The following is a 15,882-nucleotide window of genomic DNA, read 5'->3' as shown; positions in this document are numbered from 1 at the left end:
CAGAAAGGAAGAGAGCGAAAGGCACAGGAGGAAAGGAAAGATGTATCCATCTGAATGCAGAGTTCCAAAGAACAGCAAGAGGATATAAGTCTTCATATGTGATCAATGCAAACAAATAGAGGAAAACAACAGACTGGGAGAAACTAGAGATCTCTTCAGGAAAATTAGATTCCAAGGGGACGTTTCATGCAAAGATGGACACAATACAGGACAACCGGTATGGACCTAACAGAAGCAGAACATACTAAGAAGAGGTGGCAAGAATACACAGAAGAACTATACAAAAAAGACCTTAAAGACCAGAAAACCACAATGGTGTGATCACTGACCTAGAGCCAGACGTCCTGGAATGCAAAGTCAAGTGGGCCTTAGGAAGCATCACTATGAAAAAAGCTAGTGGAGGTGATGGAATTCCAGCTGAACTATTTCATATCCTAAAAGATGATGCTGTGAAAGTGCTATGCTCAATATGCCAGCAAATTTGGAAAACTCAGCAGTAGCCACAGGACTGGAAAAGGTCAGTTTTCATTCCAATGTGAAAGAAAAGCAGTGTCAAAGAATGTTCAAACTACTGCCCAACTGCACTCATCTCACACACTAGCAAAGTAATGCTCAAAATTCTCCAAGCCAGGCTTCAACAGTACGTGAAAAGAGACCTTCTACATGTTCAAGCTGGATATAGAAAAGGCAGAGAAACAGATCAAATTGCCCTGATTGTTGGATCATTGAAAAAACAAAGTTCCAGAAAAACATCTACTTCTGCTTTATTTACTACACTAAAGCCTTTGACTGTGTGGATCACAACAAAGTGTGGAAAATTCTTCAAGAGATGGGAATACCAGACCACCTTACGTGCCTTCTGAGAAATCTGTATGCAGGTCAAGAAGCAGCAGTTAGAATCAGACATGGAACAACGCACTGGTTCCAAATTGAGGAAGGAGTACATCTAGGCTGTTTCTTGTCACCCTGCTTATTTAACTTCTATGCAGAGTACATCATCCAAAATGCCAGGCTGGATGAAGCACAAGCTGGGAACAAGATTGCCAGGAGGAATATTAATAACGTCAGATATGCAGATGACACCACCCTTATGGCAGAAAGTGAAGAGGGACTGAAAACCCTCTTGATGAAAGTGAAAGAGGAGAGTGAAAAAGTTGGCTTAAAACTCAAGATTCAGGAAACTAAAATCATGGTATCTGGTCCCAACACTTCATGGCAAATAGATGGGGAAACAATGGAAACAATGACAGACTTTGTTTTGAGGGGCTCCAAAATCACGGCAGATGGTGACTGCAGCCATGAAATTAAAAGACGCTTGCTTCTTGGAAGAAAAGCTATGACCAACCTGGACAGTGTATAAAAAAAGCGGAGCTGTTACTATTGCTGACAAAGGTGCACCTAGTCAAACCTGTGAGTTTTCCAGTCATCATTCATGGATGTGACAGTTGGACCATAAAAAAAGCTGAGCACAAATTATTGATGCTTCTGAACTGTGGTGTTGGAGAAGGCTCTTGAGAGTCCCTTGGACAGCAAGGATATCCAACCAATCAATGGTAAAGGAAATCAGTCCTGAATATTCATCGAAGGACTGATGCTGAAGCTCCAATACTTTGGCCACCTGATGCAAGGAATTAACCATTAAAAAAGATCCTGATGCTGGGAAAGATTGAAGGCAGGAGAAGGGGATGGCAGAGGATGAGATGCTTGGATGGCATCACTGACTTGATAGACATGAGTTTGAGCAAGCTCTGGGAGTTGGTGACGGACAGGGAAGCCTGGCGTCCATGGGGTCGCAGAGTCAGACACGACCGAGCAACTGAAGTGAAGGATTTTGGGGGCTTCTCTGGTGGCCCAGTGGTTGAGAATTCATCTGCCAATGCAGGGGACATGGAGTCAATCCTTGGTCTAAGAATTTCCCACATGCTATGAGGCAGCTGAGCCTGGCTCTGGAGACCTGCAGCCCGTAACTACAGAAGCCAGCTGTACCCTAGAGGCTGTGCTTTGCAACAGGAGAAGCCATGGCAATGAGAAGCCTGCTCATAGCTTGAGGATATCCCCCAACTCTCCTCAAATACAGAAAGCCTCTCCGCAAGGAAGACTCAGTTCAGTTCAGTTCAGTTCAGTCGCTCAGTCGTGTCCGACTCTGCCACCCCATGAATTGCAGCACACCAGGCCTCCCTGTCCATCACCATCTCCCGGAGTTCACTCAAACTCACGTCCATCGAATCGCTGATGCCATCCAGCCATCTCATCTTCTGTCGTCCCCTTTTCCTCCTGCCCCCAACCCACACCCCCTCCAAGCATCAGAGTCTTTTCCAGTGAGTCAACTCTCTGCATGAGGTGGCTAAAGTACCAGACTTTCAGCTTTAGCATCATTCCTTCCAAAGAACACCCGGGGCTGATCTTTAGAATGGACTGGTTGGATCTCCTTGTAGTCCAAGGGACTCTCAAGAGTCTTCTCCAACACCACAGTTCAAAAGCATCAATTCTTCGGTGCTCAGCTTTCTTTATACTCCAACTCTCATATCCATACACGACCACTGGAAAAACCATAGCTTTGACTAGACAGACCTTTGTTGGCAAAATAATGTATCTGTTTTTCGATATACTATCTAGGTTGGTTGTAACTTTTCTTCCAAGGAGTAAGCGTCTTTTAATTTCATGGCTGCAATCAACATCTGCAGTGATTTTGGAGGCCCTCCCCAAATATCTGACACTGTTTCCACTGTTTCCCCATCTATTTCCCATGAAGTGATGGGACCAGATGCCACGACCTTCGTTTTCTGAATGTTGCACTTTAAGCCAACTTTCTGACTCTCCTCTTTCACTTTCACCAAGAGGCTTTTTAGTTCCTCTTCACTTTCTGCCATAAGGGTGGTGTCATCTGCATATCTGAGGTTATTGATATTTCTCCTGGCAATCTTGATTCCAGCTTGTGCTTCTTCCAGCCCAGCATTTCTCATGATGTACTCTGCATATAAGTTAAATAAGCAGGGTGACAATATACAGCCTTGACCTACTCCTTTTCCTATTTGGAACCAGTCTGTTGTTTCGTGTCCAGTTCTAACTGTTGCTTCCTGACCTGCATATAGGTTTCTCAAGAGGCAGGTCAGGTGGTCTGGTATTCTCATCGCTTTCAGTATTTTCCACAGTTTATTGTGATCCACACAGTCAAACGCTTTGGCATAATCAATAAAGCAGAAATAGATGTTTTTTTGGAACCTCTTGCTTTTTCCATGATCCAGCGGATGTTGGCAATTTGATCTCTGGTTCCTCTGCCTTTTCTAAAACCAGCTTGAACATCAGGAAGTTCACGGTTCACGTATTGCTGAAGCCTGGCTTGGAGAATTTTGAGCATTACTTTACTAGCGTGTGAGATGCGTGCAATTGTGCGGTAGTTTGAGCATTCTTTGGCATTGCCTTTCTTTGGGATTGGAACGAAAACGGACCTTTTCCAGTCCTGTGGCCACTGCTGAGTTTTCCAAATTTGCTGGCATATTGAGTGCAGCCCTTTCACAGCATCATCTTTCAGGATTTGAAATAGCTCCACTGGAATTCCATCACCTCCCCTAGCTTTGTTCGTAGTGATGCTTTCTAAAGCCCACTTGACTTCACATTCCAGGATGTCTGGCTCTAGATGAGTGATCACACCATCGTGATTATCTGGGTTGTGAAGATCTTTTTTGTACAGTTCTCCTGTGTATTCTTGCCACCTCTTCTTAATATCTTCTGCTTCTATTAGGTCCATACCATTTCTGTCCTTTATTGAGCCCATCTTTGCATGAAATGTTCCCTTGGTGTCTCTAATTTTCTTGAAGAGATCTCTAGTCTTTCCCATTCTGTTGTTTTCCTCTATTTCTTTGCATTGATCACTGAGGAAGGCTTTCTTATCTCTTCTTGCTATTCTTTGGAACTCTGCATTCAGATGCTTATCTTTACTTTTCTCCTTTGCTTTTCACTTCTCTTCTTTTCACAGCTATTTGTAAGCCCTCCTCAGACAGCCAGTTTTCTTTTTCGCATTTCTTTTCCATGGGGATGGTCTTGATCCCTGTCTCCTGTACAATGTCACGAACCTCAGTCCATAGTTCATCAGGCACTCTATCTATCAGATCTAGTCCCTTAAATCTGTTTCTCACTTCCACTGTATAATCATAAGGGATTTGATTTAGGTCATAACAGAATGGTCTAGTGGTTTTCCCTACTTTCTTCAATTTAAGTCTGAATTTGGCAATAAGGAGCTCATGATCTGAGCCACAGTCAGCTCCTGGTCTTGCTTTTGCTGACTGTATAGAGCTTCTCCATCTTTGGCTGCAAAGAATATAATCAATCTGATTTTGGTATTGACCATCTCGTGATGTCCATATGTAGAGTCTTCTCTTGTGTTGGAAGAGGGAGTTTGCTATGACCAGTGCGTTCTCTTGGCAAAACTCTATTAGCCTTTGCCCTGCTTCATTCCATACTCCAAGGCCAAGTTTGCCTGTTACTCCAGGTGTTTCTTGACCTCCTACTTTTGCATTACTGTCCCCTATAATGAAAATGACATCTTTTTGGGGTGTTAGTTCTAAAAGGTCTTGTAGGTCTTCATAGAACCATTCAACTTCAGCTTCTTCAGCATTACTGGTTGGGGCATAGACTTGGAGTACTGTGATATTGAATGGTTTGCCTTGGAAACGAACAGAGATCATTCTGTCATTTTTGAGATTGCATCCAAGTACTGCATTTCAGACTCTTCCATTAACCATGATGGCTACTCCATTTCTTCTGAGGGATTCCCGCCCAAAGTAGTAGATATAATGGTCATCTGAGTTAAATTCATCCATTCCAGTCCATTTTACTTCACTGATTCCTAGAATGTCAACGTTCACTCTTGCCATCTCTTGTTTGACCACTTCCAATTTGCCTTGATTCATGGACCTAACATTAAGGTTCCTATGCAATATTGCTCTTTACAGCATCGGAGCTTGGTTCTATCACCAGTCACATCCACAACTGCGTGTTGTTTTTGCTTTGGTTCCATCCCTTCATTCTTTCTGGAGTTATTTCTCCACACATCTCTAGTAGCATATTGGGCACCTACTGACCTGGGGAGTTCCTCTTTCAGTATCCTATCATTTTGCCTTTTCATACTGTTCATGGGGTTCTCAAGGCAAGAATACTGAAGTGGTTTGCCATTCCCTTCTCCAGTGGACCACATTCTGTCAGACCTCTCCACCATGACCCTCCCATCTTGGGTGGCCCTACAAGGGCATGGCTTAGTTTCATTGCGTTAGACAAGGCTGTGGTCCTAGTGTGATTAGATTGACTAGTTTTCTGTGATTATGGTTTCAGTGTGTCTGCCCTCTGATGCCCTCTAGCAACACCTACCGTCTTACTTGGGTTTCTCTTACCTTGGACGTGTGATATCTCTTCACGGCTGCTCCAGCAAAAAATAAACATTAAAAAAAAAAAAAGTATGGAATTTTAGGTAATTAGTTTTAGACCTTTCTTCTTTTCTGATGTAAATATTTAAACCCAGGAATATCCCTCTAAACATCGCTCTAGCTGCATTCCACAGATTTTGACGTGCCCTGTTTCCATTATTCCCACAGCCCAGGAAGGTGGAAAGGATCGGGCCGGCTCCAGACAACACCGCCACCAAGACAAACTCCTACAGGGGCGGAAGCGCCGCTTCCGGCGGCGGGACAAGCACTTCCGCTGGGGCGTGTGCGTCATGGCCACTCCCATCTGGCTTAACTTGTGGAGTTCCCAGGTGGGTTTACCTGCCGTTACTCGCTGGTCGGTTAAGGTGCTGCTGCCGGCCTGACGCTCCTCCGGGCGCTGGCCCCCACCGTCATCAGGCCCGAGCCTGTTTCCACTTCGGTCCGCGCTCCCTGGGCGGCCGCGTCCGTGTTTGGGGCAGCCTCCACTTGTGTGAATTCAACCTGGACCGCCCCGGTGGGAGCTGCTGTGCCCCTCTGCCTGCTTAGTACCAAAAAATACCCTTGGTCAGGACTCCTTCGCAGGTGGGAGCCGCGTGCTCCTGCCTAGCCCATGGGCCGAGATGACTGGCGCTTTAACTCAGGAATCGCCTTGAGTTTTGCCTTCTCCGTTTCCACTCTCCACGTCTCCCCCGGGGCTCCCATTCCTCCCTCCACTCGACCATCTCAGTGGCCAGTGGTCGTCTCCCTGTCTTCCCTTATCCCGTCCTGCGCAGGAAGAATCTTTCTGAAGTTTAGCCACCACAAAAGGACCTGTCTTTCCTGTAAAACCATGGGATCTTTCTGAAGGTTAGGAAAAGATTCTTCAGGTTTTTTTCTTCTAGAAGCATTATAGTTTCACCTTTCACATTTTGGTCTAACATCGATCTTGAATTATTTGGGGGTATGGTACGAATTACATTGATGCCCTTGTCATAAAACATGCTTAACTGGGGGATTCCCTGGCAGGCAGGTGGTTAAGCTTCCACTGTTTCACTGCTGAAGATCTGGGTTCATTCCTTGGTCAGAGAACTAAGTTCCCACAAGCTGCCTGGCACTACCAAACAAACAAACAAACAAACCCACCTAATTGTATGGGTGAGTCTATTTCTACACTCTCTGCTGTTTCATTGATCTATATATTTATGTCTGTGCCAGTACTACACTGTCTTAATTACTGTAGTCTTAGAATCAAGGAGAGTAAGTCTTCCAACTTTGTTCTTAAAGATGGGTTATTCAATGTTGTTTGCTTTTCCATGTAAATTTTATTTTCATTCTGTTGATTTCTACAAAACAAAACAAAACAAAACAAAAAAAAAACCCTGCTGTAGTTTTACTTGGAGCGGTGTTGAATTTCTAGATCAGTTTAGGGAGAATTGATAATACCCATAAGCAGCGGACATCACTCCATTTGTTTCCATCTTAAAGTTTGTAGTTTGGGGAGTAGATGATTTGTTAAATATATTCCTATGTCGAATGTGTGTTTTTTCCCACACCACCAAGCAACTAACTGAATTGTGACACACTCTACCTGGAGATGATGTCAGATACCACAGGTTAAGGGCTCAGTCCTAGAAGGCTGCCTCTCTCCCCACACTTGAGATGCCAAACTTAAGTCCAGGTTGTCACTTGTCCTTCCGACTGGCTATAGATCTGGAGGTTACCACAGCAGAGACTGTGGGTTTGATTAGTTTGCTAGAGTAGTTCACAGAACTCAGAGAAACACTTAACTCACTGGATCATGGTTTATGATCAAAGGATAAGGATCAGAAGAGCCTGATGGAAGACACATAGCGAAAGTACAGGGAAACGGCCGAGAGCTTCCATGGTCTCTCCAAACACTCTGCTCTCCTGAATCACCATGTGTTCATCAGCCTGGAATTTCTTGAACCCTTCCAGCGCTGGATTCCCTCACTCCAAGGACTGGAGATAAAACCAACCTTGTGTTCATGGGATAAACTCCACTTGGACGTGATACAGAGTTCTTTTAGTAAATGGCTGTACTGGGCTTCCTAATGTTTTGTTAAAGACTTCTGTGTCTGCTTGTGAAAAAGTATTTTTGTATGTTTCTTGTGATGTCTTTATCAGGTCAAGGCTTTGCTGGCTTCATAACACAAGCTGGAAAGGGTTTGCTTTCCCTTGTTCTCTTACAGGCTTCTAAAACTGGTATATTCTTCCTTGAGGGTTTGGTAGAGTTCATCAGTGAATCAGCTCAGTCCAGTGTTTTTTCTGTGACAAGGTTTCTTTTGTTGGTTTCACAAAATTATGTTTATAAGGGAATTTGTCCATTTCATCTGAGTTGCTGAACTTGTTGGCACAGAGTTGGTCAGAGCAGAAGTAACACTACTCTTCATGTCTGTAGGATCTGTAGTGTGACCTCATTCTTTCATCCCATACGTGGGGAACTAGGCATCTTCCTCCTGCTGGCCTTTTTCTTAAGATGTCTTGGAAACTGTCCTCTCCTGCATCATCAGGAATAGCTCAATGGATATCTGAAGCAGGGCTCCCTGCTTCACCTGGGAAAGACACAAGGACTCACTGTGGCCAGAGACTTTAGGATCCTGAGGAGGGTGATTCTGAACAGATCTGGGGGAAGAAGCTGGATCTGAGCAGACCAGGTCTGCATGGTTTTGGGGAAGTTCAGTTCAGTTCAGTCACTCAGTCGTGTCCGACTCTTTGTGGCCGCATGAATTGCAGCACGCCAGGCCTCCCTGTCCATCACCAACTCCCGGAGTTCACTCAGACTTGCGTCCATCGAGTCAGTGATGCCATCCAGCCATCTCATCCTCTGTCGTCCCTTTCTCCTCCTGCCCCCAATCCCTCCCAGCATCAGAGTCTTTTCCAATGAGTCAACTCTTCTCATGAGGTGGCCAAAGTACTGGAGTTTCACCTTTAGCATCATTCCTTCCAAAGAAATCCCAGGGCTGATCTAAAAGTTTATTGTGATCCACACAGTCAAATGCATTGGCATAGTCAATAAAGCAGAAATAGATGTTTTTCTGGAACTCTCTTGCTTTTTGCATGATCCAGAGGATGTTGGCAATTTGATCTCTGGTTCCTCTGCCTTTTCTAAAACCAGCTTGAACGTCTGGAAGTTCACAGTTCACATATTGCTGAAGCCTGGCTTAGAGAATTTTGAGCATTAGTTTACTAGCATATGAGATGAGTGCAATTGTGCGGTAGTTTGAGCATTCTTTGGCATGGCCTTTCTTTGGGATTGGAATGAAAACTGACCTTTTCCAGGCCTGTGGCCACTGCTGAGTTTTCCAAATGTGCTGGCATATTGAGTGCAGCACTTTCACAGCATCATCTTACAGGATTTGAAATAGCTCCACTGGAATTCCATCACCTCCACTAGCTTTGTTCGTAGTGATGCTTTGGGGAGCTTGTGGCTTATTCTCAAAACTTGGTGAAGGATAATGAAGCCCTGATGGAAGAATCTGATTTGGGGGGAAATGCCCAAGAATATCCATGTGTGCAGTGCTGTGGGGGAAAGGGCTGTCTGTCCTGGTCCCATCTCCTGGGGAGGCATCAGAGTGGGGTCTGATCCCCAATCATCCAGTCAGGTATTTGGCTATGCTGTTGGCTTTCAGCCATAAATGGATGGTCTTGGCCACCATTTGGTGGTAGCCTGTGGCTTGCTCTCTGGAACGTCTGAGTCTTTTGTATGGCAGAGGGGACACAGGACACCCAGTGGTTTCCTTAATGATGCTGGCACCCACCCCACTCCTAAATTCCCTTCCATTGTGGAGCAGGCATGAGTCACTGAGGAGGAAGAACTAAAATCCTGTTATCAGCAGGTTCTAAGTCAGGAAGGTGTGACGGAAATCTAAAGCATTCCAAGGGTTGGGAGGACAGTCAAGATATCTCCATGAATTATGAGTTCAAATGTGCATTAACACTTCTCACATGACCACTAAATGAGAAGAGTGTGACTGTCACACAAGCGGAGAAACAAATGAAATCAGAGGGAGGAGGGTTCAGCTGAAACACAAAGGGAGAAATACAGAAAGTATAAAATTAACTGATAAAAAAGAATACTTCTATTAACACTGCAAAGAAACCAATGTAAAATATGCTCTGAACTTAAAAGACTGAGACTGTCAGACTATTTTAAAATACTAGAATGAGGGATGTGGGTTCAGTCCCTGGTTGGGAAGTTGAGATCCCACATGCTGAGGGGCAACTGAGCCCATGCACCATAACTAAGGCCTGATGCAGTCAGAAACAGATAAATAAGTAAATATTAAAAATAATAAGATACAAGAACCATATATACTGATTCTAGGGACACATCTAAAATATAAAACTGACACTGGTAGAAAAGGTGTACAAGACAACTCCCCCCCAAAAGCTGGAGCCCCCATATTACTATCAGGCTGTGGGCAGCAGTGAACACTGCAGACTGATGACAGAGTCAATGCACAGAGAACAGCCAGTAGTTCTACACGTGTATGCAACTCATAATTGCTTCAACACACATAAAATAACAAAGACAGAACTACAAAGAAATTGACAAGTGCCTACTCAGAGCCATCTCTCAGGGAGCTACTTCACAGAAACTAGCGGGCTAGAGGTCCTGAGGACCCAAGGTGTTCAGGCAGGAGGGTAGTGAAGTGTCAGTGTTGGGAAGAGGATTGTGGACTATGCTGCTGTCCATTAGCTTCCTGGTTACCAAAACACTCTATTGATTTAACACCACAAATTAAAGCAAAGGCTTGAGCAAGGTCCACAAGTCCCATTTAATGGAAATGTGTCTTAAGTCTCTGTTGTTGTTTAGTCACAAAGTTGTGCCCGACTCTTTGCTACCCTATGGACTATAACCTGCCAGGCTCCTCTGTCCATGGGATTTCTCAGGCAAGGATACTGGAGTGGGTTGCATTTCCTTCTTTAGGGGATCTTCCAACCCAGGAATCAAACCTGTGTCTCCTTCATCTCTTGCATTGGCAAGCAGGTTCTTTACCACTGAGCCACCAGAGAAGCTCTGAGTCTCTGTTACTTTTTAACAATTTCCCCTCTATACTTTAAAAAAATTCTTTGCTATTCATTTTTGGCAAAAAAGAGTTGTCCTATAGGGGATTTGAATGACTGCATCCCTATTCTGCCTTTTAACACATTCCTCTGTCCCCTGTATTTTGTATCCTGGTAGTTACAACTAGAAGCTGGATTATACGAATGTTGTTTCTAACGCTGTATAGGTTGCTTGGTGTAGATGCTACTGTTTCACACCAGAAGGCACTTCATAGCTCACTCTTAGTAAAGTCAGGGTCATTCATGGATTCAGGGATCAGCTAGACTCACTTATTATCCTCATCAAATTCCACCCATAGACTTTAGCAACCATCATGATTGAGTATTTTTTCTATACCTATATTAGGTGGAGTGCTGTATGTAATTTTCCTTCACCAACTATTTGTTTATCCTGACATTCAGGTCATATGGGAAAGGCAGACTGGGTGTGTGATTCTTTGTTTACCAAATTTTATTATTTATTCACTTGGCCCCTTCACACAGCTTGTGGGATCCTAGTCCCCAGTCCAGGGATTGAATCCAGGTTCCCTGCAGTGATAGCCCAGAGTCCTAACCGCTGGACCATCAGGGAATTCACAATTTAGCAATTTTTAGAATGCTAGATTATTGTATTTTAAGTTCATGTATTTTATGTATTTGATGTGTTTCGATTCAGTACATCGTTTTTGATGCTGAAATGTTGCGTTTTTGGCCAATCAGAACCCTTCACTTTGCTACTCCGACCTTCTGACAGGTCTCTCTCTGGGAGCAACTTTGTATCTGGCACCAATTGCCACGGACTCAATTTGTTTTACTTCCTTTCCCAAATCTATAAAGAGCCCCTTTAAAATTGAAATCAGTTCTGAGAACTTGACTGTCCTAGATTTCAAACAGACTTTTCCCAGAGAATTTGTGTTTGCTGCTGCCAGGTGCCTCTGAGGATTTTTAACCTAGAACCAGAATATTTAACTAAATTTCCAACGGCGACGTCGGGGTGCGGGGGTGGGGCCCAGTTTGAAAGCTGCGGTCTGAACTCCTTTCTCCAAAGGGCCCAGGTCCGCTGGACACGGTGACACGGCCGCCTGTGGAAACCCGGGAGCCCCTCGGGGTCTCCACGCCCAGGCGCCCTCTGGCTGCTCTCGCTGAGGCCACGTCGCCGGTCCGTTCTTCCGACCCCGTGAAACCTCGCTCTGCGATTGGCTTGAAATCCCTACCCCTTCTGCCAGCGCTGAGGGTGCGTAGGGCCTGGTCTCCCCCACGCTTACCTCCCTGATACAGCCTCGAGGAACGCAAACCACACGTGATGGACACCGTACTAACTGGCCTCCATGCACTGGGTCTGACAGCGAAATTAAAATTAAAAATTATCCCCGGAATTCCCCAGTGGTTAGGACTTGGGCGCTGTTGGGGCCCAGGTTCAATGTTGAATCCCTGGTCGGAGAACTGAGATTCCAAAAGCCGCCCAGCAGGGCAAGAAACAAAAAACTCAGGAGGTTAAACATAAAAACTCCCGTGACTCCCTTTGGCGCCGGAACAAAGCCCAGGCCCTCCGATGGCTCCTAAGGGCCTGAGACCCTCCACCAGCGTCTCCCCGGCCTGCCAGACTCCCTTCCTGCTCTCATACTACCTGTCCACGCCCCCGATGTCCATGTCTGCCACCAGACTATCAGCCCTGTGGGCAGGACGGTGGCGTGGTCGTCTCCCTCTGCCCCTGCCAGTGCAACCAGCTGTGGAGTCCCGGTAGAGACACAAGGCAGAGAACGACCAGCCTTGCAGGTTGGAAACTGGAAGCCGTAATGAGTGGCCCCTGCGCTGGCCAGAGACGCTGGAGAGCGAAGCAGGCAGTGTCAGAGCGGAGAGTGGTGGAGGGAGTCACGCCTTTATTCATAATCCACTCACCAAACCCGCCTCCTGGACAGCCCCTTTCCCCGCCACCACCTGGCCTCACTAGCCTTCCTCGAGGTAGGTTCAGGCTCTCCCGGAGGCGGCTTCATCTGCAGCATAACGGTCGCCGTCTCCTTCGACTGGGAGAGGATAAGAGCCCGACCTGGGGACGAGCTTCCCAGAGAGGATGGTGTTCTGTGAGGCGGCACGCAGTGAGGACCGCGAAGAGAATCGAGAGTCCGGTCGGGACGGTGTCAAGGACGCGACCCCGGAGCCCGGGCCGTACGGGATCAGGGATGGGACTCGGGAGCCTGGGGGCGACACGGACAAGGACTGGACCCTGGAGCCCACGTGCGATGGGTCGTGGGATGGGACTCGTAAACTGGCCTTCGAAGGGGCCAGAGACAGGACCCTGGAGCCAACACGCGATGGGACCAGTGACGGGACCCTGGGAACTGAGACCTTCGAGGGCAGGGACGGGGTCCAAGAATCCGCGCGGCATAAGACCTGAGACGGGTTCTGGGAGGCTGAGACTGATGGGACCCGGAAGGTCGCGCTCAGCGGGGTCTTGGAGGGAAAAGACTCGGGGTCAGAAGCAGCCGGCGATGGTTCCCAAAGCGGCGGGCCCTCGGGGCCTCGGCGCAGCCAGCCGTGCACGCGCGCCAGGTCGCGCGTGTCCTCATGCTCGCGCCGCAGCTGCTCGCGCTGCTCCAGCAACTGGCGCCGTGTGTCCTGCAGCACCTGGGCCCGGCGGAGAAGCCGCAGCAGCTCCTGCCGCAGGCGACCATTGTCCACTCTGATGGCCTGGGTGTGTGCCAACAGCGCGCGCGCCGCCTCCCGCTCCGCGCGCCGCGCCAGCGACTGCACGCGCTGGCGCGCCTCGCGCTCAAACGCTGCCTTGTCCTCCAGGAAGCGCCGCTTCACGCGGTGGAGCAGCTGCGTGTGCTCCACACGCATATGCAGCAGCTCGCGCTCCAGCGCCCGGATCCGGGCCAGCTGCTCCAGCTGCAGCTCCTGCGGCCGGGGCGCGGGTCAGCGCCGGTCCGCGGCACGCACCCACCTCGCCCGGCCCCCGCCCGGCCCGCCCGTGGGCGCGCGCGCACTGGCCTTGTAGGGCTGCAGCTCCTGCACCTGCTGGGCCATCCGTGCCGCGCGCGCCTCCATCTCCAGCAGCTGCGCGCGCACCCCGTCCTCACGCCCGCGGTAGATAGACGCCAGCTCTGCGCGCTCCCAGTGGATCTGCGAAAGGTTCACGCGGTTCTGCTCTTCCAGCCTAACGATGGCGTTGGCGCTGCGCTGCGCGCGCGTGCTCGCGTAGCTCGCGTAGAGCCGGTTCTCCTCGCGCAGGCGCGGCGCCTCGCTGTCCAGGAAGTTGTTCTCCTGCAGCACTTGGTCGACGCGCTGCTTACAGGCGTCCAGTTCCTCAGAGAGCAGCTTGTGCTCACGCTGCAGGTACTGAGCGCGCTCCGACAGCGGTGGCTCGGCGCCCTCTCCCGCCGCGCCCCCCCGGCGCCCGGCGCCCTGCCCGCGCTTCTTGGGCGCCATGAGTCGGGGCCCCCAGCCCGCTCCTCTAACTCAGCCCTGCCCCTACCCCAACCCCGAATGTTCTGGCGAGGTTGGACGCGTCTCAGCGTCACGAAGCTGCGGGAGGCAGAATCAGGAGTTTGGGGTCATCAGGGGTCAGGGTATTGTCGCCAGCCTTCACTAGTGGGCTCCTTCCGGACCTTGGCTGTCAGGCGGGGTTCCTCCACCCTTAATAGTGTTGTCGGTCAGCCGGAACGGTCTCCATGGAAACAGAACTCAGTCGCCCTCCCCAACTCCAGTCGTGTTGCTTGGGCAGCACCTCCCCACCCTCCGCCGCCACCGCCCGCTTTCTCCATTGCCCCCAGCTCCCTCACTCCAAGTCGGTGAGTGACGGCCCGTGTGCCTGCCCTGCAGAGATCGGAGTCCAGACGGGCAGGACTTCGGCTTTCCCCGGAGGACTACGCTGGGCTTGCTTCTGAATCTCGCAGACCCAGCAGCAGCCGGAGTAGACCCCACTCTCCACGTCCAGACAACCCTTTTGCAGCCCCTGCGCCAGTGGCCGCCATATGAGGAGAGGTTTCGCCAAGTTCTTGGCCTCCCCCACCGCACCCTGCCACACACGAAATCTCCGTGTATCCTGTCAGTACAGAACGCTTCCTCACAACTTTTCATCACTCCGAGACCCAGTTTTCCTCGAAGCACTTCGTGATTCCTTCCTCCTCTCTGGAGCCCTCTAGGAGTTAGGACTGCTGGGAAGGCCAACCCCATACGGAGGCCATCCCCTGGTCAGGAGAGCTTTTCTCTGGGATTTCCTCTCCTCAGCAGGCCCATGAGGCATCTGTTCAGCTCAACCCACCAACCTGCCCTTGGTCTTCCCAGCCGGCCGGAGTGGCTGGACAGGCTTCCCATCCTGTCGGGTGCTTTTGACAAGTAATTTAAATCTCTACCCATTTCTGCCCTGCCTTCACATAGTTGGGTTTCTGTACCGGTGTGTCCACATTGGCTACCATAGGGACAGGTTCAAGAATTGATGACTTGTAATGTTGTGAGGAGCACAGTTTAGGAAACCACATGTGTAGGAAGGCTTGCCTTCAACAAGCCTTAGGAGATTGACTTCAGAGCCCAGCACTTGGCTCCAATGGCTGGACTTGCTCTAGTTAGTTACATGTGCACCAAAGGTGGGGCAGAGCTTCTTAAAATTAGGAACACACTTGAAGCATTGTCCTCCTTATAAAAATGTATTTTATAAGTTAAAATAAAGTGATAAACTTTTAACAATGCAGAATTTCCATTATCTTCACGTTAAAAAATTTTAAAGAAATACTGACTCATAAACTCCTAAAACAGCATCTTAGTGTTGGCCTTAAATGATCTGGGCTTCTTACAGAAAACTGGGGAAAACCTAAGTAGACCAGGGTAAGAATCAGCCATGACTCTGCAGTGGGGGCTTCACCAGGCCCATTTGGTACCCCTTCTCCTCCAAGCCTGGCATTCCTGACCAGGGTCTCTCTACCTCCAGAGGCAGCCACCAACGATCTCCATCGCATCACCCTGGGGCCTGCCTGGGGCCACAGTCACCATTTGACTGATGGCAAAACAGACTGCAGAGCACATGGACCAAACCTTGTCTAACTCAATGAAACTATGAGCCATGCTGTGTAGGGCCACCCAAGACGGACAGGTCATGGGAGTTCTGACAAAATGTGGTCCTCTGGAGAAGGGAATGGCAAACCACTTCAGTATTCTTGCCTTGAGGACCCCATGAACAGTAATGAAAAGGCAAAATGATAAAACACTGAGAGATGAACTCCCCAGGATAGTAGGTAGCTACTGGAGAAGAGTGGAGAAATAACTCCAGAAAGAAGAGATGGAACCAAAAAGAAAACATTGCCCAGTTGTGGATGTGACTAGTGATGGAAGTAAAGTCTGATGCTGTAAAGAGCAATATTGCATAGGACCCTGGAATGTTAGGTCCACGAATCAAGGTAAATTGGAAGTGGTCAAACAG

The 15,882-nt window shown here is 48.5% G+C and overlaps 1 protein-coding gene across 1 annotated transcript; it reads right to left on the bottom strand.

The window, feature by feature from the left end:
* Positions 1–12,434: 12,434 nt before the first annotated feature.
* On the bottom strand, positions 12,435–13,895 carry CCDC166 (coiled-coil domain containing 166). Its single transcript, XM_052652071.1, has 2 exons — positions 13,458–13,895; positions 12,435–13,364 (listed from the first exon to the last, which is right to left on the bottom strand). The coding sequence occupies exons 1-2, from the start codon at positions 13,893–13,895 to the stop codon at positions 12,435–12,437; spliced, it is 1,368 nt and encodes a 455-aa protein (XP_052508031.1).
* Between the last annotated feature and the right edge of the window lie 1,987 nt (positions 13,896–15,882).

This window comes from Budorcas taxicolor, chromosome 14 (assembly GCF_023091745.1).
Source record: "Budorcas taxicolor isolate Tak-1 chromosome 14, Takin1.1, whole genome shotgun sequence".
Lineage (NCBI taxonomy): Eukaryota > Metazoa > Chordata > Mammalia > Artiodactyla > Bovidae > Budorcas > Budorcas taxicolor.
The sequence above is the reverse complement of the archived record's forward strand: the minus strand, read 5'-3'. Positions and strand labels throughout refer to the sequence as shown.

Coding starts and splice junctions, on each gene's coding strand:
- CCDC166 (XM_052652071.1), bottom strand. CDS start 13,895: ATGGCGCCCAAGAAGCGCGGGCAGGGCGCCGGGCGCCGGGGGGGCGCG. Junction 13,365..13,457: donor AGGAGCTGCAGCCCTACAAG/GCCAGTGCGCGC, acceptor CCCCGGCCGCAG/GAGCTGCAGCTGGAGCAGCT.